The sequence below is a fragment of the Phacochoerus africanus genome, chromosome 1 (genome assembly GCF_016906955.1).
Source record: "Phacochoerus africanus isolate WHEZ1 chromosome 1, ROS_Pafr_v1, whole genome shotgun sequence".
Taxonomy (NCBI): domain Eukaryota; kingdom Metazoa; phylum Chordata; class Mammalia; order Artiodactyla; family Suidae; genus Phacochoerus; species Phacochoerus africanus.
The window spans coordinates 152,391,659-152,417,989 of record NC_062544.1 but is presented as its reverse complement, the minus strand read 5'-3'; the positions used below and the strand labels follow the sequence as shown (position 1 = coordinate 152,417,989).

Below are 26,331 nucleotides of genomic sequence, written 5' to 3'. Positions count from 1 at the left end.
CTTTCATAGGGAAGAGCCTTTTTGAATTTCCTTACTCCACATTTTGCTAATTTTTCAGTTTGTTGAGCCTTTGATGTATACCTCATGAATTTATCCCAAATCAAAGCAAAAAAAAAAAAAGAGAGAGAGAGAGAAAGTCATATCCACCATGTTTATCACAGTGTTATTTATAATAGTGAAAAATTTGTAGTGTTCTAAATGAGTAGCATTGCAGGGAAAGTATGTGAATTCTGGGTCACACTATCATGCAGCTGTTAAAAATGAAAGAGGAGGCCTGGGGTGAGGGTAGCAGGAGTATAACTAGTAGTGGTTCTGCAGCTGGATGGTTGGAGATTGGCTTTGAGATTGATGACAGTGACTTGGAACAAATCAATTTGCCCCTCTAAGCCTCAGGTTTCCATTTATAAAATGGTGACTATTCCATGGTAGTTTTGTGGCTATCGTTTCAATGAAAATATCCAGGTCATATTCTTGTCTTTGTCAAGTGAGTCTTATTTTTATCTTTGTTGTTGTTATTTTCAGTAGGTTTGTTTAAGTTGTGTTGTTCAACACAAGGCTTCCCCTTTGGACCCCCACACTTCTCACCTGCCAGATGGAGTGATCAGCTCTGTCTTCCACAGATGTGCCCTGTGTCCTGGATGGCTGGTGATGGCACTTGGACTTGTCTTTCTGTTCTAGGTTCCGAGGCGCACCCATCATACCTGTGGCAGCCAGGCCTGGGGGACCAGAGGCCCCCGAAACAGAAGCTCCGCAGGGCATCCCCGAGCTCATCGAGGTACGGTCAGCTCCAGCCCAGCCCACTTGCCAGGTCTCTTGTGCCTGCTTGGTCTAGGGGTGGGGGTTGGGTGGCCAGAAAGAGGTCTCAGAGGCTATTCCTTTAAAGCTGTCCCCATGTGCCCCTCATCTCCCTCTAGAAGTTAAACCACAACAGAACCCCAGACCCCCGCCTCCAGCCCACAGCTCTGCAGCACTGTATGGACCGTTGGCCTTTTTCCTTTCTCTGGTCAGGCTCCTCCATGAGGCTGCTCCTACCTGTCAGGTTTCTGGGGCCACACCACCCATTCCAGTCCTTAAGGTTGTGCCAGCCCCTGCAGTGTGTCCCACCCAGGCCACGAGGCAGGGTGGGGACATGGGCCCAGCAGGGGGCAGTGTGGCTTGTTACATTATCTGTTCCTCCAGGCTTGCTGGTGGTGGACAGAGGGGCAGCGCAGCCCTGGAAAGCTCTGAGGTGGGAGTAGTGCTATACTGACCCTGGACCTGAATAGCGTGGTCCAGCACAAGCCTCACTGCCCCTCTCTGTGACCTTACATGCTTGACCTGTTCTCTCTGGCCTCAATTCCCTCACTTATAAAGTAGGAAGATAATAGAAGCACTTAGCTCATGGAGTTTGTGTTAATATGTGTCATGTGCTGGAACAGTGCCATATCAGCATTTACTATGACTGTGAAGTTGACCATCATATACCAGGCCCCACACTGAGTTCTGTTCGTACGTGATCATTAATATTCACAGTGCCCTGAGGAGGCTGAAGGTATTTATCCACATTCATCCACCAAGAAAGAGTCTGAGATTCAGAGAGGCCAGGTTACTTGCACGAGGCCTCATAGTGAGCATGAGGTAGCAACGGGATTCAGATCCAGGTGGACTGTGGGGACTGGCTTTGGGGTCTACCTGTGCTGGGTCTGCAGAGCCAGGATCAGCTAGCCACATGCACAGCCACCATTTCTGTGGTTACAAGGTGCTGACCCTGCTGACTTAGCAGAGTGAACATTTTCGGGATGAGGCTCCTGTTACTTTTTCACCAACTCCAGAGAACACTGGTCTAGGAAACTGGGACAGTTGTTTTTGTTAAAGCAAAATCCACACAAATGCTGCTGTTGGAGATGTTCATACAGTCCTTTAAGAAGCCTCTGCATAAATTTCAGGCCAAGCCTGTTCTGAGCCTCTCGTCTTTTTCCGAAAGAATTGTTGCCACAAGACTAAGAGTTTGGAACATTCACTACCAAATACTTTCTTGACAGTCTGTTCTCTATCAAAAATCAGAAAGGAGCACAATGAAAGGAGTAATGTGGTCCTGATTTTCATTTGTTTCTGGTAATTGGCTCTGACAACACCTCCGAGCACGAGGGAAGTAGGCAGCTTAAGGCCCAAGTGCAGGGAAGGAGTTGGAGAAGCAGGACAGCAGAGCCTCGCTGGCCCTCGACAGACATTAGGTTGTCCCTCTGTACCTTCTGGGCTTGGGGAAGTGCCTTTGTGCCACCCTGCCAGACCTGGGCAGCTGCCCCTGGAGTCCATATCCACAGCTTCAGTTTCCCTTCAGCCACCCTGCATCTGCTGGAGCTGCTTGGGGCGCATGCAGCTGGGCATGGAGCCAGATGAACAGGTGACCCCAGTGCTCTCTTAACTGGGTACCAAGAAAACAGGGAAGAAAAGCCTTTGCAGAGGCAGCATTCTTGGGAGGAGCAAGGAGCATGCGGCTATTCTGGCTAGCAACATCCCAGGGCCTCCGTGGCTGCTGCCTGCTGCTCAGGGAAGGGCAGGAGCAAGACCTCCTTATGTCCCTTAGTACCTGGGATGTCAGGAGGCAGGCCAAGCACCTGAGGAAGGAACGCAGTACCTGCTGTGCCCTTAGCAGGCAGGTACACGGCGTGGTTGTGGAGGAGGGCCTGGAGAGTCCCATCAGGAGGATAGGGCAGGATCCTCCAGGCCCCTTTCCTCTGCACCAAGAGAGGGAGCTGAGAGCATGGCATGCGCTCTGCATGCAGTTGGGTGTCATCCACCTCCAACCTCCTGGACCACAGCCTCTGCCCTCGGTCCCGCCCCATCTAGCTTCTCTACCTGGCAGGGTGTGACAGCAGCATCTCTTTTCCAGCTCCTAACGTCCCAGATTTCCATCCCAGCGAGGGACCCCTCGGGCCCATTCCTGATGTCTGTGGACCACTGCTTCTCCATCAAAGGCCAAGGCACAGTGATGACAGGGACCGTCCTCTCAGGCTCTGTCAGCCTCGGCGACAGCGTGGAGATCCCGGCCCTCAAGGTCAGTCTGCCCTGCCCTTCCTTTTGGCCTCTTGCTCTAGCGGGAAAGGAGGGGTGATCCCTTTGCCCCTTCATCTGCTGGGCTTGCTCCTGGGACTGGCTCTGCCCCACTGTCTCCCCACTTTGCCTGCCTCCTGGAGCTGCCATGCTCCCCAGTTCTCATAACACCCACTGATTGGAGCATCCCAAGCAGGCCTTCTTTATAGATAAAGAAACAGCTGGGAGCTCCCTGGTTAGGATTCTGCACGCTCACCACTATGGCCTGGATTCACTCCCTGGTCTGGGAACTGAGATTCTACATTAAGCCACTGCACACTGCACAGTCCAAAAAAAGAAAAGAGAAGAAAAGAAAGAAATGGAGGCTGCAGAGGCTGTGTGGGCTCAGGAGCATGTGATCCACCAGGGAGGGTGCTGGGATTACCCTCCCTTTCCACAAGTCCCTGGTCAGGGTGGCAAGGACGTGTGGACTCACTTCTGGCTCCCTTTTGCTTCACCACAAGAATTTCAAATTAAACACCAATTAGAGCCTTGTGTTGCTCAGAGGCATACTGCCTGGATGACACCCAGGTAAGTGTCACATTCCTTGTGACATTGGCAGGTGCCACATCATCCATGGAGGACCTATGGCAGCAGGGGTCTCCCCATCACCCCCATCTTTGGCTAACTTCTGGCTCAGCTCTGATTTACAAAGTGTCCAAGTGCCTATGCTACTCCCCTTCAGTGGGCTATTCTTAGGGGTTTTGCTTATTGGAGAAAGAGACCGGGGCTCTCCCGACTCCCCTTCTTTCCATGGAAACAAAGTGGGGAAAAGGCTGGGGGGCTCGGAAGGCCTCCCGGGAGTTCTGGGTCCCAGAGAGGTTCTCTGGAGCCAGAGGGAGGGAAGCGGAGGCGTGCCTTCGGCCTGTGTGCGAGGCAGGCACAGCCCACTGGCTGTGGTGCTCACAGCCCAGGTAAGTGGATTCAGTGGGCTGTGAATTGGGGGTTCTCCCTGGAGAACTGTGTGGGGATGGATTCTAGGGTTGTCACTCACTGGTCAGCATCCTCCAGAGAAACAGAACTGAAAGGGTGTGTGTGTGTGTGTGTGTGTGTGTGTGTGTGTGTGTGTGTGTGTGTAGAGATCTTAAAGAACCAGCCTGTATAACTATGAGGCCGGTGGGCTGGAGATGCAAGGAGAGCAGTGGCAGTTCAGCTCTGAAGGCTGTTGGCTGCGGAACATCCTCTGCTTTCACAGAGGGCGGACTTTGTTCAGGCCTGCAGTTGTCCACCCACCTTATGGAGTGTTACCTGCTGTACTGAGTCCACTAATTTAAATGTGGGTCTCGCCTAAGAACACCTTCTCAGAAACCAGAGGAACGCCCGACCAAATATCTGCACCCCATGTCCCAGCCTCTTGGAAGTGTGAAACTCGCCATCACCCCGGAGAGGAGGTCCATGCCTGTAGGGTCTGTCCTGAGTGGTGGTGGGAGGAGGCCAGGGAGCCCTGCTGGCACTGTGCCTTCTAGTGATCCTTCCTGGTCGAGGGCAGCCTGGGAGAGTGCGGGAAAGGCATGAGGGAAACAACCAGAGCTTCCCCAGGTTGGAATCTTTTATGATGCGTGACTCTTGCTTCCTCCTGCAGGGCTAGGGACCATAGGGAAGAGTCTGCTGACCAGGGAGGGCCAGCCAAAAAAAAAGCCTCCCGTATGGGTCCAAGGCTTCCTGGGGCGTCAGCAGGGGTTGGAGGAAGTGTCCCTTGACATGGTGGGTCATAACCCCTCTGTTACCCCATAACCCCACTGGATACTCCACATCTCCTTTGAAGACTATCTGTCCTAGATGAGGACAGCTTAAATCAAATCCGTGTTGCACCAGGGACTAAAAGTGCACATCTTAAAAAATAAAGCACAAAATTAGAAAAATAAACTAGACTTGTATTTATCGAAATTAAGTTTATAGTACTACTGTGGGTTCATTCTTAGCTGGAACAGAGAATGAATCAGATGCTAAATTTTTTCCCCTCCCTGTGCCCCCTGAGGCAGACCTCTGGCCTGCCCTGGTCCAGTCTCCCCTCTACCCTGGGAGCAGGAGAGGGTACCAGAAGAGGGCTCAATGGGAGGCAGACTTGTTGGGGTGCTTGAGGCTGGGGAGGGAGGACAAGGTGTTTGTTGACAGGCTCGGTGGCTGAAGCACTGGGACCAAGGGTATGTTTGGGCAGGGGGGTACAGAGGCAGAGATGGCCACATTTACCATCCAGGATGCTTGAGTGGGGACAGGTTCTAAGGTCTTTGGCTGCTATTTCCATCCTTACAAAGAGGAACTTGCCTGTCAGAGTTTCAGGTACTGATCTTCAGTACTGGCTCACATGGAAGGTGCTTGGCAGATATAAATTTCATTCTCCTCTTGCTTTTCTGTACCTGTTTCTTCCCAGCCTACTTTCCAACCCTCTTGGTATCTGCTGCTGTACGAGTCTCCAATTTACTAGTCAAGAGGAGCAGAACTTGCCAGCTGTGAACTTGAGTAGTTGGCCGAGGGGTTTTCTAAGCAAAGTATGGAAGGTACAGCCTGGTCCCTCCTTTGCTGCTTGTAGTGAACTGTGAGGGGGAGGGAATGACTTGAAGAAGGAGCTGTCAGCACCTGGTGACTGGGTGGTTCTTGGCCTGTCAGGATCCCAAAGGATGCTGGAAGCAGGAACCTCACTTTGAAAGAGCATGCCCTGAGGAAAGGCTGGGGTAAGGCTGCACAGCCTTCACTGAAGGGGTCAGGTGTGTGGCTCCGGAATCCAATGACATGTCTCAGCAGAAGCCAGGAGAGAGGTGGGCTGCTCCAGGGAGGCTCCCCTAACATACACGAGACCCACAGGTTTGTGAGGGTGTTATGGCAGCAGAAACACTGCCAGCCTGGGTGGAAATGGATAGAAACCTGACAAAATTAAAATAAAACAGGCAATTGGACTTTGGAATTCTACATGCAGGAAATGACCAGTAGAACAGCCACAAGACATGCTATACTTCAAGATAAAGGAGGAATGACCACAAGGGCAGAGGCCAGAGGTGAGCCCAGAGGCAGAGGATCAAGCCACAGATGGTCATTCCCAGGCCTGGAAACCTAATGAAAATTTTTTTGCTGGGTTTCAAACTTGCTTGGGCCCAGTAACCTCTGAATTTCTTCCATTTTGTCCCTGTGCTTGTATTTAGAATGCAGGTAACTTGTTTTCCAGCTCCACAGGCCCACAAATAGCAGCATCTTGCCCCAGAGTGGATCATTCCAGTATCACCTATGCCTAATTAGATGACTTAGACGATGAGACTTTTGAGCTGTTATTTAGGTGTAATTAGAGTTAGTGGTATAAATGGGGTGAGAAATGGGGATATTGGGATGGGATAAAACTGTTTTTCGCATGAGATGGGTGTGAAGGTTTGAGGTCAGCGGGTGGACTGTAGTGGGTTGAATTGTGCCCCACAAAAGTTGTGTCCACCCAGGACCTCAGAATATGACCTTATTTGGAGTGGAGCCTCTGCAGATGCAGCCAAGGTGAGGATCTCAAGACCAGATCTTCCTGATTGGGGTGGGCTTATTATCCAATGACAAGTGTCCAGTGGCACAAGGGTTCATGGAGAGAAAGCATGTGATGATAGAGCAACACCTGTGGTGCCCCCACTGGAAGCCAGGATAGGGATGGGGGGATTCTCCTCGAGGGTCCAGAGGGAACCCTTTGCTGACACACTGGTTTTAGACCTCAGCCTCCAGAACTATGAGGGATATACTTCTGAATTTTAAGCCATCGAGTTTGTGGCAGCTCCAGGAAATGGACAAAGAGTTTGGATGAAAGGACCAGAGGCAGGAAAAGCTTCAGGTGGTTGTCATCTTGGGCAGGTCCCATCACGCCTCTGCACTCTGACTTTCTTGTGAGGAATTGCAGCCTCGGCTCACCTCTGGGGTGGCTGTGGGAGTGATGTTGGCCTTACCAGTCTTCGCAGGTTGGTGGTGGAGCCAGAAGCGTTGCCTGCTGACTGCTAGCTCCACTCTTCCTTTCTTTCTCATGATTCCCATCTGACTGGTGAGAAAACCGAGACAGCATAGCCAGCATCTGAAGTCAGTAGGCTGCTCCCAAGCCCTGGCTCTGGGTGCCATGCCCACTGCCCCAGGAACCACAGGGTGGGTAGTGGTGTCCCTGCGGTGGCCCCCACTCACCCTGACCTCCACTCACCTTAATCATGGCTGGGGCCTGCAGCGCAGGCCCTGAACCGGATGGCTCTCCTCCAAGGCCAGTGACATCCCTGTCAGATTTCACTAATCAACTTGGACACATCTGACCGCTTGAACTCCCTCAGAGGCGGGGCACAGCCACTCCAAATAAACAGTCGCATTCCCCTCCCAGCCAGACCGCCTGCCGGAGCCTGTCAGCCTAGCCCAGCTTCTGCTGCCCACGTCCGTTCCCAGCTGTGGCCCATTAGCTGATGGAGGTGATGTTGGGGTGCCGGGAGTGGAGGAGAAACACCAAACCCTACTTAGGCCCAGAATGGCCTAAACGCCAGCCTTCACAGGCTTTATGGCTCTTTCCATCCTCAGCCTGGGAAAGCCCTCTGGTCCAGTTTGATCTTGGGGGTTTAGGCTGGTGATATTTACAATGGTAACTGGCTGTCAGGATTTTGATGTCTGGAACTGCAGAGAAAGAGAGGGAGACCCATGGCTGGGTTTTTCCGTCCCACACCTCACTGATGTCACAGCCCAGGCCCCGTGTGCTCCCGCCACCCCGTCCCTGCCTCTGGAACAGGGAGGCCTGGTGTGGTGGAGGAGGGATGATGGATGTAGAGCGCCCAGCACCTGGGAGGATGGGTTTGGGCAGATTCCTTGTCCTTGCAGTTCTGCATTGCCGCCACCTGGAGCTCCCGCTGTGGGCTTTGCAAGTAGTAAGTGCAGGGCACTTTCCTGGCTGTGAGAAAACAGTTGTCAGGGTCACCAACCTTCTACCTGAACAGAGGTGTGCTTCCCACCCTGGGGCCTGCTGTGAACCCCAATTAGGGCCTGTAATGAACAGGCATCGTCAGGTGAGTGAGGGTGCCTGTATTATTGATAAAGCTTTTAGAGAAAGTTCAGAATTTGATAGCATTTCCCTCCAAGTCGAATCCATATTCATGTTAATTATCTCTTTACTGAAAACCCCTAGAAAAGAAAAAATCTGAAATAGTACTTGGCATTGTCCCTCTTACCTTTTCCTATGCTCTTAGAAGCTAATTGCAGGGTGAAGTGAGCCTGTGAGTCTGGAAAGAGTGTTCCATCCAGCAAACTCACCTCCCCCATGCCAGCAGCCTTGCCCTTGCCCTGGTGTCTCACCTGCAGGGGCCTGTGTAGGGTAGCTACCTGAAGGGGGTCTGTCTTCCCACTTGGCTGGCCCTGGAGCCCCTCTGCTGTGGTGCCTCATGCCTGGAAAGTATAGCCATCTTCATCCTTGACCCATTCTGTTAGGAAGGTTCTGCAGGAAGGAAGGCTCTTGGTGAATTCCAGGGTTCCATGGGTATCAGTTTTGCTGGAGGAAATTCCTGGGAGTCTGCTTTGCATCCCATGTGGTGGGACACAGAGCTGGGCTCCTCCTCCTGCTGGCTCACACAGCACTGGGGCACAAAGAACCCAGGATGGTTTGGGGAAAGCCAGAGGGAGGCACTTTGTGCCTTTGAGCAGATCGGCCCTCTTGTGCTGGCTGACTTTGCAGGGGCCTCTGCCACCTGGCGCACAGCCCCGCCCACCTCCGAGGTCTTCACAGAGGTGGCCCTCTGGTCCAGGATGAGATGTCAGGTGCTTTGCAGGGCTTCACCTTGGCCACCTGTCCAGCCTCAGTTCCTCATCCCAGAGCCACACACAAGATCACACCTGCTCACAGTCCTGGGGCAGGGCTCTGGTCACAGGTGACAGACAGGCTCCACCTGACAGCACAGTACTTTGGAGGGCAGTGTCACTGAGAGGCTAGGGCACGATGCCTCCCACTATTTCATACCCTCAGTCGAGGCTCAGTCAGCTGGGATTCCAGTTAAAAATTCTGGCAGGAACCATCATTGGCAGGAGCCAGGGCATTAATGTTTGTACTGTCATCCAGGGGCCTCCTCATCACCAGGGAATTGGAGAAGCCCTGGCCAAGCTCGGGGTGAGCAGCTGGGCAAACCTGGCCCCCCGAGGTGATGGGATGCACAGTGTCTGCTAGGCAGGGCCACTGTGGGAAGGGGGAGGCCAGGATCTCATGGAGTGGTCAGCGTGTCCATTTAGCCTCTGCTCTGCACCAGGGGCTAGGCTGCGTCACACTCCTGACTGGCGGGCATGAGAGCTAGAGGGGCTGACTGCCCTGTGGTGGGTGCATGGCTGGGACAGCGGGGCTGCGTTAGGCAGGACACTCTCTGTGGAAGTGGGGGTGCACAGCTGCAGGGTGGGAGAGCCAGAGGGACAGGCTGGAGGGCCCCTCAAAGGAAACAGGCTGGCCAGGCCACCTCTCCCAGCCCCTGTGTCACGGCCCCGTGGGGGAGGTGGCCACCTCCAGCCTCCCTGTGGCTCTGGTCCCTGACTGCCCTTCTCCAGTTCTGCCTTGACCTTCTTGTTTTTATTTTCCTCCTTAAAGGGAAGTTGAGTGTTTCCTGAGTGCACATAGAGCAAGTGTACCACTTGAACTGAATATTTATAATTCTTTCTTTTAAGAAATAAAACAATTATGAAAATACTATAAGCATTGCTCTAATTGTTCACAGGCTTCAACTTGTAATAATCATAGTGACAGGGCAAGTGAGATGTCTTATTAAAGTAAAGGCACTTGCCTGCTTTTGTTTGAAGTTTTGCTGAAGTGCTTTATTATTATATGTTCTTGTTTAAAAATAAATTCCGTGGAGTTCCCATTGTGGCTCAGCGGAAACGAATCTATCATCCATGAGGATGCGGGTTCAATCCCTGGCCTCACTCAGTGGGTCAAGGATCTGGCGTTGCTGTGAGCCCTGGTATAGGTCACAGACGTGGCTTGGATCTGGCATTGCTGTGGCTGCGGCATAGGCTGGCGGCTATAGCTCTGATTTGATCCCTAGCCCGGGCACCTCTGTATGGCACAGGTGCAGCCCTAAAAAACAAGAGAAAAAAAAATCCAAAAGAATAAAAATCATAAAAAAATAAATTCCAGCATTAGAAGTTTTTTTCTTTTTAAGTTTTATTATTTTTTATTTTTTTGTATTTTTAGGGCCACACCCGTGGCATATGGAGATTTCCAGGCTAGGGGTCGAATCAGAGCTGTAGCTGCCAGCCTACACCACAGCTCATGGCAACGCCGGATCCTTAACCCACTGAGCGAGGCCAGGGATTGAACCTGCCTCCTCATGGCTACTAGTCAGGTTCATGAACCACTGAGCTATGATGGGAACTCCTTTTTTTTTTTTTTTTTTTGGTATTTTCAAAAGTATTTAAATAAGATGACTCTGGGTGAGAGTCTGAGCCAGGCTTATGGGAGTGAGCTGCCCCCATCCATCCACACAGCCACCTCCTCAGCTTGTTGTTAGGGACTGGTGTTTCTGAGGACACGTGCACAGGGGAGTGTGGATCAGGACGGTCTGGCCAGTAACTGTGTCGGCCTGCTCACATACCCTTTCCTTTCCCTGTACACATGACCTGCAGAATTCAGCCCTAGGCTGGGCTTCTTGGAGGAGGTAGAGTTATCTGAGAGCAGGTGGTAGGTTCCTGGTGTGAAGGAGGAGAAGGGTTTGCCTAGGAGAAGAGCTGGGACTGGGTGTAGAGAGCTTGGGCAGAGGGGGCACAAGCCACGGCCCTGGCAGGGGGTTGGGGACAGCTTGGTGAATTCGAAGACCTGAAAGGAGGTCACTTTGGCCGATGCTCAGAAAATGGAGACGAATGAGGGGCTCTAGAGGCAGGTGGAGCAGGTTACTAGGGTCTAGAGGTTTCAGTCTATTAAAGATCTTCCTCTGTTGTAATAACGCAGGTAGTTTTGAAGGGAAGAGTGGAGAGTATTGTGTGTGTGTGTGTGTATGTGTGTGTGTGTGTGTGTGTTGGCGAGACACACAGCACAGAGAATGGGTTCAAGGGGCCCAGAGTACCTTTTTGGGGACCAGCTGTTGTGTAGTCCAGGCAGATTGAGGTGACTTGGATCAAGCTGGCAATGCAGGGAGATTTAGGGTTGTTTTGGAGGTGAAATTAACGAGCCGTGGGGGAGCCAGGTCCCACAGACTCCTAGGCCTCTGGCTGGAGTAGCAGGTAGGGGTGGGGGGGTGGAGCCATTGCTGAGGGGTGCCAGGGGAGGTCTGAGGTGAGTGCAGAGGCAGAAGGAGGCATAGGTTTGAGGTTTTGGGGCATGTGGTTGGAGGAGAGGTTTGGAAGGCAAGCTGGTCTACGGGGCTGACACTCAGAGGTGTTGGAGGGAAGTCAGGAGTTTGTGAGCCTTCGGTGCGTCTGCTACTGCCTTGGGCCTGTGGCAAGGAAAGATGAGGAAAGTTAAAAAGTGAGCTTTAAGCTGCTTCCCTGAGATTTTACTTCCCGTGCGTAAAGGCTCCCAGGCTCCTCTTGCTCTGAAAGGCGCAGGTCTGAGCAGCCCTGGGCTGGCATTTTAGGACAGGGGGAGGTTATCCCTGCGGAGGGCAGGCGCCCTGAGCCGCTGTTGATCTCGCTTGGGGAGGAGTTGCTCCTGTGCCCGTGCCCGTCTGCAAAGCGTCCGGCCATGGGGAGGGCGCCCCGTGCCCCCAGCCCCCAGACGCTGCCGCTGCGAGAAACAAGCACGGTGACTGGGCGGAAGGTCAGGAGTTTAAGAGCTTGTTTTATTCAAACCGGGGTAAGAGACAGGAGGGAGTGCGCGGGTTTTATGTGTGGATCCTGGTATTTTCTTTGAGCCGCGGTGGAGAGTGGTCGGGCAGGGAGGGGAGGCAGCCCGCCAGAGGGAACACTGCCAAGCAGAGCTCCGCTAATGCGAACCAGACGGCAGCCCATCTCCCGCCTGACGCAGGCCTCGCGGGCAGGAAGACCCAGGCAGTGGGTTGCTTAACCCTTCGGGTGCTGGCAGCCCGCAGGCGTCTAGAGCTTAGCGCTGACACTGGGCCCGTGTGCAGCCCTGGGCGCCTTGGGGGATAGTCTGCAGCTCCCTGGTCTTGACCCACCAGGTGACAGGAGCTCACCCCGCAACCGCCCCCCACCCCCACCCCGAGCTGTGATGCCCAGAATGTCTGTGGTCATTCAGAGGTCCCCTCACTCAACTGCTGGCCTGGATCCCACGTCCTTTGTAGGGCACTGACCTGGGGCCTGGACATTTTCTCAGGAAAGAGGTGACTGCAGGGTCCCTGGCGGTCGGGTGACTTGCTCAGGGTGGCGTGGCTGGTAGGAGGTGGAGCTGGGGTGGCCCATCCGTTCAGAGCTCTGTGTGCCCCCAGAGCCTGCTGGCACCAGGGACCCTCTGCCTCATCAGTGTCCCTGTTTGTTGGCGGGGCTTGTGGAGCCTGCTCCTTCTTTGCTTCCTGGGGGACCCACCACCAAGTCCATTTCCTCTGTTCTCTCTGAGCATTGTGGCCTGAGGGTGGAGTGTGGGATGTCTGCAGTGAGCGCTACTCAGCCCCAAGAGCATGACCTAAATGTAGGTGGAGAGACAGCTCTGGAACCTCAGGTCTGAGAGGGCAGGGGTTCCCGCCAGTCTGTGCTGGGCCCTCAGTGAATGTGCTGTGTAAGGGGATGCGGTAAGTGGGTGTGCACAAACACGTCTCCTCGACATGTACACCTTAGTCCCATCAGTACTGGAGGAGCATGTGCACGTGTACAGGTGTTTGTGCAGAAACGCGTCAGAAAGATCTGAAAGGAGGCACAGCAGGCTGTACATAGTGGTTCCATCCTGGGGGAGGGAGGGGAAGGTGGAATTTAAGGCTGAGAGAACTTTCATGTTTTAGTCCTTGTAATTGCTGTTCAGATCTTTTACAATAAGCTTGTATTCATCTGTTTTTTGTGTAGCTTTTAGGGAAGAAAAAATCCAAAGAACCAGAGAAAGAACAGCCTCGGTTTTGTCCTTCCCTCTTCTCTCTCACCTGCCTGTCCTGGGCGGCCATTCCCTGGCCAGTCTCCCAGCACCCCTGCCCTTTGCTTCTCACCTGCCCCTCCCAGGCATCCACCCCATTCTCCCATCTTCCTCTTCCCTCTCCCCTGGAGCTACACAGAACCCCTGCATGCTGGCTGGTGCCTCCTGCACCATGGTATTCCCCCTTTCACTCTTGTCCCTTGAGCAGCGGCAGCCCCCCAGGGCTGGGAGCCCCCATCTCCCAAATGTGCCTCTGCTTATCCAGAACCCACCCCTTGGGAACCACTGCCCTTCTTGGCCCTCCTTCTCCACGACCCTCTTGACCTGGTAAGGAGAAACCAAGGCCCAGAGGAGCTGAATCACTGTCCAGCTCCAGTGACTAGGTGTAGACTTGTGTGCATCTCCTCGCTGTCCCCATCCTCCCGTCCCTGATTGGAGCCCTCCACATGCCCGCTTTCTTGGGCCACCTCAGGCTTTCCGGGAGTGACCCTGACACTGCCAGCAGTGCTGGCCTCGGGCTCTGCAGACCCCTAGGGTCATAGTTTGCCTTTCTGAACCTGGGGCCTTGAGAGAGGAGGGCTTCAGTGTGATGTGGCCTGGGCTCTGTGGCCCCAGCATGCTGTAGCTGGGGATCATGAAAAGGCAGTGAGTGGTGCAGTGGGCCTGAGGCGCACAGTCACAGGCTCGGTTATGTCAGCCAGTGGGCCCAAGTGGATTTCTGAGGAATGTGCCACGGGCGCTTGAACGTCTCCCCGAGAGGGACTCTGAGACTCTCCCATAGCACAGAGCCCCGTGCTGCCCACTGACCCTCCCTATCACATGCCCAGCAGGGCCCATCGGAAGGGAGTGTCTGGAGGGGGTGAGGGGCTCCACCTTCTACTGCTGGCCTCCCAGCCTCGGCTCATGGTCTCATCCTGTGACCTGAATGAAATGCAGCAACCAGTGGCCGGAAGTGTGTGGCCTGTCCGCTCTAGGCTGGGAGTGCTGAGTTCCAGCCCCTTCCCGGCTGTGGCCTCGGGTCACGGGGAGCCTTCGAGGGGCTTTTTGATGTGCACCGTGCATGTTTGGCTTGACCAAGTTTGTTTGCTTAAGCATTGCTCTTGCCAGTTCATTCGGACCTTCTCTTTCTTTTAAAAACATGCTGCTTGCCAAAGGTTATTTTGGATCTGTTTTTGTTTATCAGGTAGAGTTGTTCCAGCACGATTGAAAGCAGACCCACATGTCGACACGCGCCTGAGCTGCTCATGGCCTGCGCGCGCACACGGATGTGCACACATAGGCTCTATGCACAGCTGTCCAGGGCTCTTGAACACACACAGCTCCTGAGTGGGGTCTAGGGACTTGCAGCTTGAAGATTTTCATCCCCCAAGTGATAGAAATGCAGGACTTGAGGAGGAGAGAAGTGAGGGGCTGTGACCTCTTGAGAGAGTCACCCGGGTGGGTGTGATGAAGCTTTGGGACTGGTTGGCTTGAGGGGACCCGCCTGCTCCGGGCCAAGGCTTACCCCACCTTCCAGGCCTGCAGCACAGACTGCCAGCTCTGGGCAAATTGTCCGCAGTCCAGGGGGAGGGATGGGGCTGGGGTGTGCCTGGGCCCCTGTTTAGGTGAGAGGCCTTCTCCTGTGGGTGCATTTGGTGCATCCTGCTGGAGGACCTGCAGGGAATCTGTTCTGAAAGCGCGTGTCTCTATCGGGACCTGCTGTGTGAACACAGCCCTGCTCAGAGCCCCATCTGGGGCCCGCTCCTCAGCTCCTCCTTACTGCTGGGCCCACTACACTTGGAAGGCTCATGGGTATGCCTAGGGTGACCTTCCTACTGTGCCCAGGGCAGTGGGCGCATCAGCTCGCTGGTGTTTGCCTCCTGGTGACAGGGACCCCTGCAGGCCATGTGCCCAACAAGGGACTGTGTGCGCATCATAGCTGACAGCCAGCTCCACTTCAAGCACAGCTGGGCTGGGGCTCACAGGGACTTCACTCTGCTCAAATGGCTTTGCCTCAGGCAGACTCTCCTTGTGGGAGCTTCCGTCCAGCCTGTGTTCAGCCCTCCTTCCCAGCAATGCTGTGTGAAAGCTGAGGTCCCCAGGCTGCCGTCAGAGGCCAGGCTCTAGCCATGTGTGCAGTCACCTCAGCTGAGCTGGGTACCCGATAGTCATACCTGTGAGATGCTGTAGGAATCCCTCTTCCATTTCCAATCCTAGACCAATGGAGGGTCACAGTGGTGACCTTAGAGGAGGCTTGCTCCCCATAAAATGGGACCAGGGAGACTCACATTTTAATATTTTCCTCAGAGGAAAACAAATAAAGGCTTATCATTAAAAATGACACTACTGGAAAGGATATAAAAATGACCTCTAGGCCCACCCGCCGGGGAGAAGCTGTGCGACCCTTTGTCAGCCTTCCAAGCAGCTCAAATGAGTCCAGACACTCGGGGACAGCAGGACACTGTGGGACCAGGTTATGTGCACTGCTGTGTCCTCAGTCCCATCCCCTGGCCCTCCCCACAACACAACCTGGATGTCTGTTGTTTTCAGTAAGTAGAGGTCGTATAGTCATGAATCTGACTATAAAACACAAAAGTAATTATGTTTTATCTAAGTTTGGGAATCTTTCTAAAATGTATTTTATACTCCCCTCTTTCCTTGAAGTACACAATTCTTCCTAGAATGCTGTGTATAATTTCATCTTTTTGTGATGATTCAGCCCATTTTGATGAACCAGTTGACATTATAGGATTGGAGCTATTGAAATATATGGTCTGTTTGCTCCACTGAACAGCTCCACACAAACAGGCCTAAGGCCCTGGAAGTCTGTCCAGTGGGAGAGGTCCTGCACTATGCAAGCCATGGGGCTTCTTCCCAGCCGAGAGGCCTTGCAGAGGCCACGTGTGAGCAGAGGGTACATGCAGGCTTCTGGGCATTCTCGGGGTTGCCTCATGAGGGAAACCCTCCATGTGACTTTACCCCCAGAACAAGGGGAGCTCTGAGGGGTTTAAACAGGGAAATGGGGGGGTGGGGAGTCTCCACCAGCTGGTGGAGTTCTCTCTGGAGGGGCCAGAGTGGATGGGGGGAGCTGACTGGGTCCTGGCGAGGGATGACAGTGGTTTGGTCAGGGCGTTGTTGGAAGAGAGGACAGCAAGGCCTCATGAAGTGCTGGATGTGGGGAGGCTCCTGTGACAAGAGGGGAAGTGGTGCTGAGAATGCAGGAAGACCAGGTGTGAGAGGGGAAGGCACTCATGGGGTGGGGGCTGTGGTGTGGAGACATCCAGAGGGGGACGTGCTCGCCACTGGCCCCTGGTCCCCAGGTGTGCTTTGCTGCTGGAGTGTGCTTGTCTCAGCAGACAGAGCTGCGAGACACGAGTGTGCACACAAATGTGTGTGCATGTATCCGTGATTATAGATACAGGCATAGCCTCTGTGGGAGTGGAGCCTGCTGGTCCATATGCTTCTCCAGGGGCAGGTGCTTCTGTCACCACCAGATGCCTCAAACAGAGTGCCCTTCCCCATCGAGGTGGTTCAGGCAGCCTTTCCATGAGAAGAGTGGCTCAGATGCCAGACCCTTAGATCTGTGCTATGGACCCAGGCCCATGTGGACAGCTCAGGCCTTTCCCAAAGTTTAGCAGGTTACTCACAGTCAAGGGATCTCTTGTCTGAGATGTTCCAGTCCTTTGTGGGTTTGTTGTGCCTGCATGCATGGGGCTACTTAGGGTGGGTGATGGATAGATCTGCAGAGATCAGAGGCCAGAGTGTGGCCCTTGTGGGTGGCTGAAGAGATGAGGGGCACTGCTCCTCAATTTACACCCACGCGTTTCCCTCCTAGGGCAGCTGGGCTGGAGCCACTTGGGCCCCTCCAAGAAATGCTGCCGCACCCTCTGGCACCGCGGTCAGCCTCTGAAACTTCTCCCAGGGCCCCGACTGCTAGGTCCTGGAGCAGTCCCAAGTGTGGCATTACCCATAAGAACCAGGTAACTAGAACCTGGAGGCATGTCCTGTCTCAGGCTTTCTGCATCCTGCACAATCTCAGTGCCACTCAGAGTCCTTCCACTGTCCCCTGTAAGAGCCAGGTGACAAGGGCCTGGAGACACAGTCATGTCTCAGGCGTTCTGCCTCGTGCACAGTCCCAGTGCTGCCCAGAATCATTCCAGGGTGCAGGTTCTGCAGCTAGACCGCAAACACAGGTGCCCTTTGGTACTGGTGGGGGCCAGGTGGAAGGGAGCAGCTTGTGGGAAGAGCTGCACTCCCGTGTCCTATGTGGTCATGGAGACTGCGTGCATCCAAAGCTGTGTGTGGAAATGCAGAGCCAGGTCTTGCCATTTTTAAATAGAAGCTGAAAATCTGGATTTTCATGTGGAGTGTTCTGTTTTTAAGTATAGGCCCACATTTGTCACACAGCATGGGTTCAACAAAACCTGTCCCCAGCCTGGAACCTGCCTTTGGGACCTCCGCTCACACTGTGCACCACCCTGTCGGCCACCCTCCTCCAGGGACTTCTTGCCATGTGGCTGGAGAGAATAAATAGGACACAACTCTCTTCACATACTAGTTGGCCAATCAATAACCTTCTTTCTGAAGTGACTGCTCAGTCCTCTGACATGTTTCTGTATCCGGTTGTTTGCCTTATTGTGGATTTGTAGGAGTTCTTAGTACCAGGGCGCATGTCCTTTGTCAGATAGTGTGCACTGAGATTCTTTCTCCCAGGCTGTAGCTTGCCTTTTCATTTTTTTGATAGTGTCTTTCCAAGGTTTTTCATTTTGAGAACTTCAGTTCAGCAACTTTTTTTTTTTTTTTGTCTTTTGTCTTTTGTCTGTTGTTGTTGTTGTTGTTGTTGCTATTTCTTGGGCCGCTCCCACGGCATATGGAGGTTCCCAGGATAGGGGTTGAATCGGAGCTGTAGCCACTGGCCTACGCCAGAGCCACAGCAACGAGGGATCCGAGCCGCGTCTGCAACCTACACCACAGCTCACGGCAACGCCGGATCGTTAACCCACTGAGCAAGGGCAGGGACCGAACCCTCAACCTCATGGTTCCTAGTCGGATTCGTTAACCACTGCGCCACGACGGGAACTCCCAGTTCAGCAACTTTTTAATTTATGGCTTGCCCTTTTTTTTCTCTAAGAAAAAGTTTGCTTGTGCCTACCCCATGGTTAGGAAGATATTCTATGTTTTCCTCTGGAAGCTTCATGGTTTTATCTTTTATGTTTAAGTCTGTGTTCTATCCCAGATTAATTTTTTTTTGTATGGTGTGAAGAGGAATTGAAGTTTATTTCTTTTTTTCATTTCTTTCAATAACATTTATTGAAAAGATTTGCCTTTCCCATTGAATTGCCTTGATTTCTTTGTAGAAAAAAATCAAGTGATGAATATATATTGATCTGTGTCTGGACTCTATCCTATACTATGCTCTGTCTACTTGTATTCCAATCTCTTATTCCATCTTTTTTTTTTTTTTTTTTTTTTTTTGCTTTTTAGGGCTGAATCTGCAGCATATGGAAGTTCCCAGGCTAGGGGTAGAATCGGAGCTGTTAGCTACAGGCCTACACCACAGCCACAGCAATGCCAGATCCAAGCTCCAGCATGCAGCAACGCCAGATCCTTAACCCACTGAGAGAGGCCAGGGATCAAACCCACATCTTCACTGATACTATATTGGGTTCTTAACCCAATGAGCCGCAATAGGAATTCCCTTATTCTGTCTTGATTACTGTAGTTCTACAGGGAATTTTGAAATCAGATAGTGTGAATCTTTCCTTTTGTTACTTTTTGGATATTGTTTTGGCCTTTGTTGGTCCTTTGCATCCATGTAAATTTTCAAATTAAAACTTAATTTCTTTTTTTAAATGCGTATTAGAATTTTGATTCTCATTTGTATGGAATCTATAGGATACTTTGGGGAAAATTGACATTTTATGAATATGAATATTCCAATCCATGGACATAGGATGTCTTTCCATTTCTTTAGGTCTTTGTTTTCTCTCAGCAATGTTTTGTAGTGTTAAATGCAAACTTTTGTATGTATTTCATTAAATCTATCACTCAGTGTTTTATTTGATGCTATTAAAATGTTTTTTAAATTTTTCTAATTTTTTGCTGCTAGTAAATAGAAATAAAATTAGTTTATGTATGTTGCTCATGTATCCTACAGCCTTGCTAAAATCACTCATCAGATGTAGTATTTGTTTTGTGGAATCCTTAGGACTTTCTTTGTAAATAGGATGTCATCTGGAAATACAGATGACCCTTTTTGCCTTACTTTTTCTTGCTTGGAAGTCCAGAGCAGTGTCAACAGAAATGGGGAGAGCAGAGGTCTCTGTCTTGTCTCTCACATCAGGCTAAAGTGTGTGCTATGTTATCCCACCAGTAAACTCCACTGGGTTAGTTGTGATTTTTCTCTGGGTATTTATTTTTTCTTTTTATGGCCACACGTGCAGCATATGGAAGTTCCCAGGCTAGGGGTCGAATCAGAGCTGCATCTGCCGGCCTATACCACAGCCACGGCAATGCCAGATCCAACCTGCATCTGTGACCTACACCATAGCTCACAGAAATACCAGATCCTTAACCCACTGAGCAAGGCCAGGGCTTGAACCCACATTTTGATGGATACTAGTTGGATTCTTTTTTTTTTTTTTAAAGTTGCATTATTTAATTATAATTATCATAAATTCTTTAATGGAAAGGAAATCAGAATCAGTTCTAAGAAGACTTCAGCATTCCAAGAATGATATCAAGTGACCCCCTTCATGGTGGATTATGCACTTATTTACTATGAGATATATTTCTTCTCCAGAGATTCCTTGTTTGTGTATCAATTGTGGATTTTTGGTTTGCAGTTATTCTGAAGTTTTGATATGAGTCTATATGTATATGAGATTGTTTTAAGTTGTTGTTCTCTTAATTACAAGTTCATCTCCAGTGTCCTGCAATTGTACCCACCTCTTCTCATGATTTCTGATTTTGGTAGTATAAACGTGCATGGATGATTTTGTATCTTTACTGTATATATACCTTTACTGGTGAGCCTTGTCATTTGTGGAATTTTTGTTTCCTGTTGCTGTCTTTTCTTTTCTGCCTAGAGAAGTTCCTTTAGTATTTGTTGTAAGGTTGGTTTAGTATTGCTGAATTCTCTCAGCTTTTGCTTATCTGTGAAGGTTTTGATTTCTCCTTCAAATCTGAATGAGAGCCTTGCTGGGTAAAGTAATCTCTGTTGGAGGTTTTTTCCTTTCATCACATTAAGTATATCCTGCCACTCCCTTCTGGCCTGCAGAGTTTCTGCTGAAAAATCTGCCGATAACCTTATTGGGGTTCCCTTGTATGTTACTTGTTTATTTTCCCTAGCTGCTTTCAAGATGTTCTCTTTGTCTTTAATTTTGGTTACTTTGATTAATATGTGTCTCAGTGTATTCTTCCTTGGGTTTATTTTATATGGTACTCGTTGGGCTTCCTGGATTTGAGTGAGTGGTTCCTTTCCCATGTTAGGGAAGTTTTTGGCTATTATCTCTTGGAATATTTTTTCTGTCCCCTTCTCTCTCTTTTCTCCTTCTGGTACCCCTATAATACGGATGTTGGTGCATTTAACGTTGTCCCAGAGTTCTCTGAGACTCTTTTCATTTGTTTTCAATTTTTTTTTCTCTTTTCTGTTCTGCATCTGTAATTTCCACTAATGTGTCCTCCACCTCACTTATTCGTTCTTCTGCCTCCTGTATTCTGCTGTTAGCTGCTTCTAGTGACTTTTTTATTTCAGTTATTGTATTTTGCATCTCTTCTTGTTTAAGTTTTATATCTTGTATCTCTTTGCTCAGTGTTTCCTGTAAGTTATCCATCTTTGCCTCCAGTTTATTTCCAATGTCTTGCATCATCTTCAGTGTCAACAATCTAAAGTCTTTTTCCTGGAGGCTGAGGATCTCCTCATTGCTTAGCTGATTTTCTGGGGTTTTTCCTTTCTCCCTCATGTGAGTTAAAGTTCTCTGTCTCTTCATTTTTATAGGTTTTTGGTGTGGAGACCTTTTTACAGATAATAGGGTTGTAGCCTCCCATACTTCTGGTGTCTGCCTCCCTTGTGGCTGAAGTCTATATGGGGGCTTGCTGTAGGCTTCCTGATGGGAGGGGCTGATGCCTGCCCACTGGTAGGTGGAGCTGATTCTAATCCCTCCGGTGGATGGGGCTTAGTCTCTGGATGGAATTAGAGGCAGCTGTGTGCCTGAGGGGTCTTTAGGTAGCCTGTTTACTGAGAGACAGGGCTGTGATCCCACCTGGATTGTTGTTTGGCCTGGGGCTTCTCAGCACTGACTGACAGGCAGGGCCAGATTTTCCCAAAATGGCCACCTCCAGAGAAAGGCATGCTGCTGAAGATTCCCGAGAGCTTTGCTTTCAATGTCCTTCCCTCACAACAAGCCACATTCATCCCTGTTTTCCCAGGAGGTCCTCCAAGAACTGCAGTCAGGTTTGACTGAGATTCCTACAGAGACTTTGCTTTGCCCTGGGACCCAGTGCACATGAAGGTCTGTGTGTGCCTTTTAAGAATGGGGTCTCCATTTCCCCCAGTCCCGTGGAGTTCCTGCACACAAGCCCCACTGGCCTTCAATGCCAGATGCTCCAGGGGCTCTTTCTCCCAGTGCTGGGTCCCTGCACATGAGGGTTTGATGTGGGGCTCAGAACTCTCACTCCTGTAGGTGAGTCTCTCTCTGTGAACCAGTTAGTTTTCAGTCTGTGGAGCTTCCCACCCAGGAGGTATGGGGTTGTTTTATATCACGAAATCGCCCCTCCTACCTCTTGATGTGGCCTCCTCTTTTTCTTCTGGAGTAGGGTATCTTTTTTAAGGTTTCCAGTCCATTTGGGTGGGTATTGCTCAGCTTTTAGTTGTGAATTTTGTTGTTTTTAGGAGAGAAGTTGAGCTCCAGTCCTTCTATTCCTCCATCTTAATCCTTTCTCACTAGTTGGGTTCTTAACCCTCTGAGCCACAACAGGAACTCCTCCGTGGGTATTCTTTATCAGAGTGAGGAAATATCTTTCTAATTTTCTGAAAGTTTTTTTTATCATAAACAAGTATTGAATTTTGTAAAATGCCTTTTCTGCTTCTATGAAATATGTTTTTTCTCATTTTTTCTGTTACTGTGATAAGTTATATTTAGTGATTTTTGAATATTAGCCCCACCTTACCTTCCTAGATTTAATCCTGTTTAGTCATTAATATTATTTTTATACATTGCTGGGTTACACTTGCTAACATTTTGTGTCTGTGTTCATGAGATATTGCTCCATAATTGTCTTTTAGTGTGACGTCTATGTCATATTTTAGTATCAACATTATTCTGGCCTTATAAAGAGAGTTGTGAAGTTTCTGCTCTATTTTTATTCTCTGGAAGAATTTGTGTAAAATTGCCACTATTTCTTCCTTTAAAAGCTTAGAATAGGAGTCCCCGTTGTGGCACAGTGGTTAATGAACCCAACTGGGAACCATGAGGTTGCAGGCTCGATCCCTGGCCTCACTCAGTGGATTAAGAATCAGCATTGCTGTGAGCTGTGGTATAGGTCACAGATGCAGCTCGGATCTGGCGTTGCTGTGGCTGTGGTGTAGGCTGGCAGCTGCAGCTCTGATTCAGCCCCTAGCCTGGGAACCTCCATATGTCGTGGGTACGACCCTAAAAATGACCAAGAAAAAAAAAAAAGGTTAGAATAATTCATCAGTGAAGCTATGAGGGCCTATAGTTTCCTTTCTGAGAAGGCTTTTTGTTATGAATTTAATTATTTCAATATGTATGACTATTTAGATTTTTATTTCTTCTTATATCAGTTTCATTGTTATTACAAGGAATTAGCCTATTTTTGTCTATTGACAAAATTAGTCATAATATCCTCTTATTATACTTTGTTTTTTGGAATGTGTAGTGATCTCTCTCTCTCTCTCTTTTTTTTTTTTTTTTGTCTTTATAGGGCCACACCCGTGGCATGTGGAAGTTCCCAGGCTGGGGGTCTAATCGGAGCTACAGCTGCCGGCCTACACCACAGCTCACAGCAATGCTGGATCCTTAACCCCCTGAGTAAGGCCAGGGATCGAACCCACAACCTCATGGTTCCTAGTCGGATTTGTTTCTACTACACAACAATGGGAACTCTGTGTTGTCTCTATTTCTGATATTGATAATTTGTAGGCTTTTTTCTCCCTCTTTTTCATGATCAGTTTTGCTAGGTGTTTATTATTTGTATTAATTTTTTTAATAACCAACTTTTGGCTTTGTTGATTTTCCCTGTTGTTCATTTGCTTCTGTTCTATTGGTTTCTCCTCTTTTATTATTTCCTTTTTTCTACTTTCTTTGAGTTTACTCTGTTCTTCTCTATCTAATTTCTTGAGATGAAAGCTTAGACTCTTAATTATCACTTTTTTTCTTTTTCTAATATGTAATTTAGAGCTATAAATTCCCCCATAAGTACTACTTTAGTTTCGTCCCAACAAAATTTCATATTTTTACTATCATTTGGCTAAAATTATCTTAATGTGTTTTGTTGTTGTTGTTGTTGTTGTTTTTGTCTTTTCTATGGCCGCGCTCATGACATATGGAAGTTCCCAAGCTAAGGGGTCTAATAGGAGCTGTAGACGCCGGCCCACAACAGAGCCACAGCAATACGGGATCTGAGCTGCATCTGCGACCTGCACCACAGCTCATAGCAACACCGGATCCTTAACCCACTGAGCAAGGCCAGGGATCTAACCTGCAACCTCATGGTTCCTAGTTGGATTCGTTAACCACTGCGCCACAACGGAAACTCCTATTTTAATGTTTTTATTGTAGTTCTTTAGTCCACAAGTTATTTATAAATATTTTGCTTAATTTCCAAACATGTGGGAATCTTCTAGTTAATTTTTGTTGTTGACTTATGCTTTCATTCCACTGTAGTCAGAGAACAGACTTTTATGCTTTCATTCCACTGTAGTCAGAGAACAGGTTTCAGTCTTCTGAAGTTTGTTGATAGTTCCTTTATGGCCTGTCCAACAACTCTGGGAATGTGGTCAGACGGGCGCTGGTGGGTGCTGACGGACACTGGTGGCCTTGGAAGGCTCACTGTGGGGGCACAGCACCTAGCCCACAGTGGGGAGGGTTCCTGCGAGGCGTCCTGCCCCTCCCTCCCTTGCCCTGATTGCTGTGCTGGCTGCTGCTTCTTCACATCCCTCATAGGGTCATGGGCCCCAGAATCAGAAAGTGCTGCCTTAGCGTACCCCTCTGTCACTCCTTGGCTGAGTGGCCTTGGGCCAGCAACTCCGCCTTACTGAGCATCAGTTAACGTCTAAGATGCTGGTGGGAGCACCCTGTGTGGTTGTCGAGAGGACGACCTGAGCAAAGTAGAAAACCCTCTTGTGGTGCTTGGCTTTGCAAACGACAGTAGCAGTATGCAGAGGATTTAGGAAGCTTCCGTGAGCAGGTCACTGCTTCTCCCATTTGGGCTGCAGTCAGAAGTGCCTGATCTGCTGGTGGGGAGAAGGCTGCTCTGAGCCTGTGGCTATGCCCACAGCCCAGACTATGCCAACAGAGAGCCTCCTGTGGCCTTGCTGGGGCACCTGGGTGGGGGGCTTCTGAGCGGTCCCCCTCCCTCTGAGTCCCCTTTGCTCCCTCCCACCCCTGCAGAGGGCCAGGAGGAGAGGCTGCTGACCCATGAGGACCTGACATTTGAAGTGCAGATGCCAGAGTCCCCATTGTGACTCAGCAGGTTAAGAACCCCACACAATGTCTATAAGGATAGGGGTTCTATCCCTGGCCTCGCTCAATGGGTTAAGGATCTGGTGTTGCCAGCAGCTGCAGCTCTGATTCAACTCCTAGTCTGGGAATTTCCATATGCTGTGGGTGGGGGCCCCTAGGAAGAAAAAGAATAAAGTGCATGTGCCTACCTCTCTTGCTGAAGCTCATAATCTGTGGGAAGAGCGTCCTGAGCCCCAGAGCTTGTTTGGGAGGAGGGGACCCCAGTGAGGGCTGGGCGGCTCTCTTGGAGGCGTGGAGGGCTTCGAGAGGGGGAGATGTGGGACCTTCCTCAAAGACAAGCAGGTACTAATAAGTGGAAAGGTGAGGTAAGAGTGTCCCACTGCAGAGAACAGCATATGCGAAAGAATGGAAAAGCAAAGAATATTCTCGGATAGTTGACCTTTTTGTTTGAGTCATAACTGTTACAGAACAAAAACAGAAACAGATACCACCACCCCCACCCCCATGTGTGTCGCTGCCATTCTGATGAGAATCAGCCTCTCACATGTCCCTCCGGGCCTGTGCTGCACCCGGCAGGAGGCCAGCCCCATGGTGCCCGCAGGGGGCATCTTACAGCCACAGCATGTGTGCTTTTGGCCCAGCTCTGGAACGTGCCAGTCGCGGGTGTTGCACTGGGTCATCTAGACTCAGATGAAGCAAAAGGGGGCTGGTTCAAAGAGCTGTATCTGGTTTCAGGCGTCCTGCTCAGCACTGGCTGCAGTGGGGCAGCCCCTTGGTGCCGCCTCTGCTGCCCACTCCAGGAGCCAGGCTGGCCTCCCGGGCTGCCTCTGGGGGTCTGGGCAGCAAAGGAAGTAAGTTCAGGCCTTCACCTGTTTGTAGTTTTCATAATTTTTGACTTGGCATTTTGATCAGTCTGGTTTTGGTCAAGGAATTGCATCCGTATCTCATAACAGGAAACCCCTTTTGTGATCTTTACTTCAAGGCATTTCTCTCTCTACTTCCTCCTATCTTTTTTTTTTATTTTTTGGCAAAAATACAGACCTAATATGATGTGCATCTTATTAAAAGTTCAGCATAATTTATTGCCATTGGTTTGTTTACAAAGTAAACAATTCCAAACTGCATAACGTGGCCTTCCTACAGTCTGCTCTTCTTAAATTTTTTCAGTCTTCCTTGGGGCTGAGGTTGGGGTGGCAGATGGAGAAGGAACCAAACTTGGGGGAAGTCACATGGCTCCCGGCTGAATCACAGCGTTAACTAGCGAAGTCCCAAGCAGCCACCCTGGGGTGGCCCCGGCCCTTCCCACTGACGTGAGGGTGCAGTGGGGTGTGGATACCTAGGAAGTTCTCAGTCTTCCTCACCCAGCTTCCTGCACACAGCACAGAGACGTGAGCTCACTGAGAAGGCAAATTGGAAGCCTATGTACAGTAGCTGCTCCCACAGACACTTTCCCTTCCCTTGATGACCATTGAGTTTCATGAGAACTTTCTGGAGGCTTAGCCTCTGCAATGTCTCTGTCTCTGTTTTTGAATTAAGCTCCCTGCTGAGGTTTCCTTAATGGGAGGTGAGGTCCGAGAGCCTTCCAAACTTGTGGTGGAGAGGGGC

At 50.3% G+C, this 26,331-nt stretch overlaps 1 protein-coding gene across 1 annotated transcript in view; it reads left to right on the top strand.

The window, feature by feature from the left end:
* Nucleotides 1-26,331, top strand: part of EEFSEC (eukaryotic elongation factor, selenocysteine-tRNA specific) — a 156,231-nt gene that overhangs the window by 76,890 nt on the left and 53,010 nt on the right. The window contains exons 3-4 of the mRNA XM_047782429.1: nucleotides 679-775; nucleotides 2,873-3,037. Of these exons, the coding sequence (XP_047638385.1) occupies nucleotides 679-775; nucleotides 2,873-3,037 (262 nt within the window). The remainder of the gene's footprint in view (nucleotides 1-678; nucleotides 776-2,872; nucleotides 3,038-26,331) is intronic.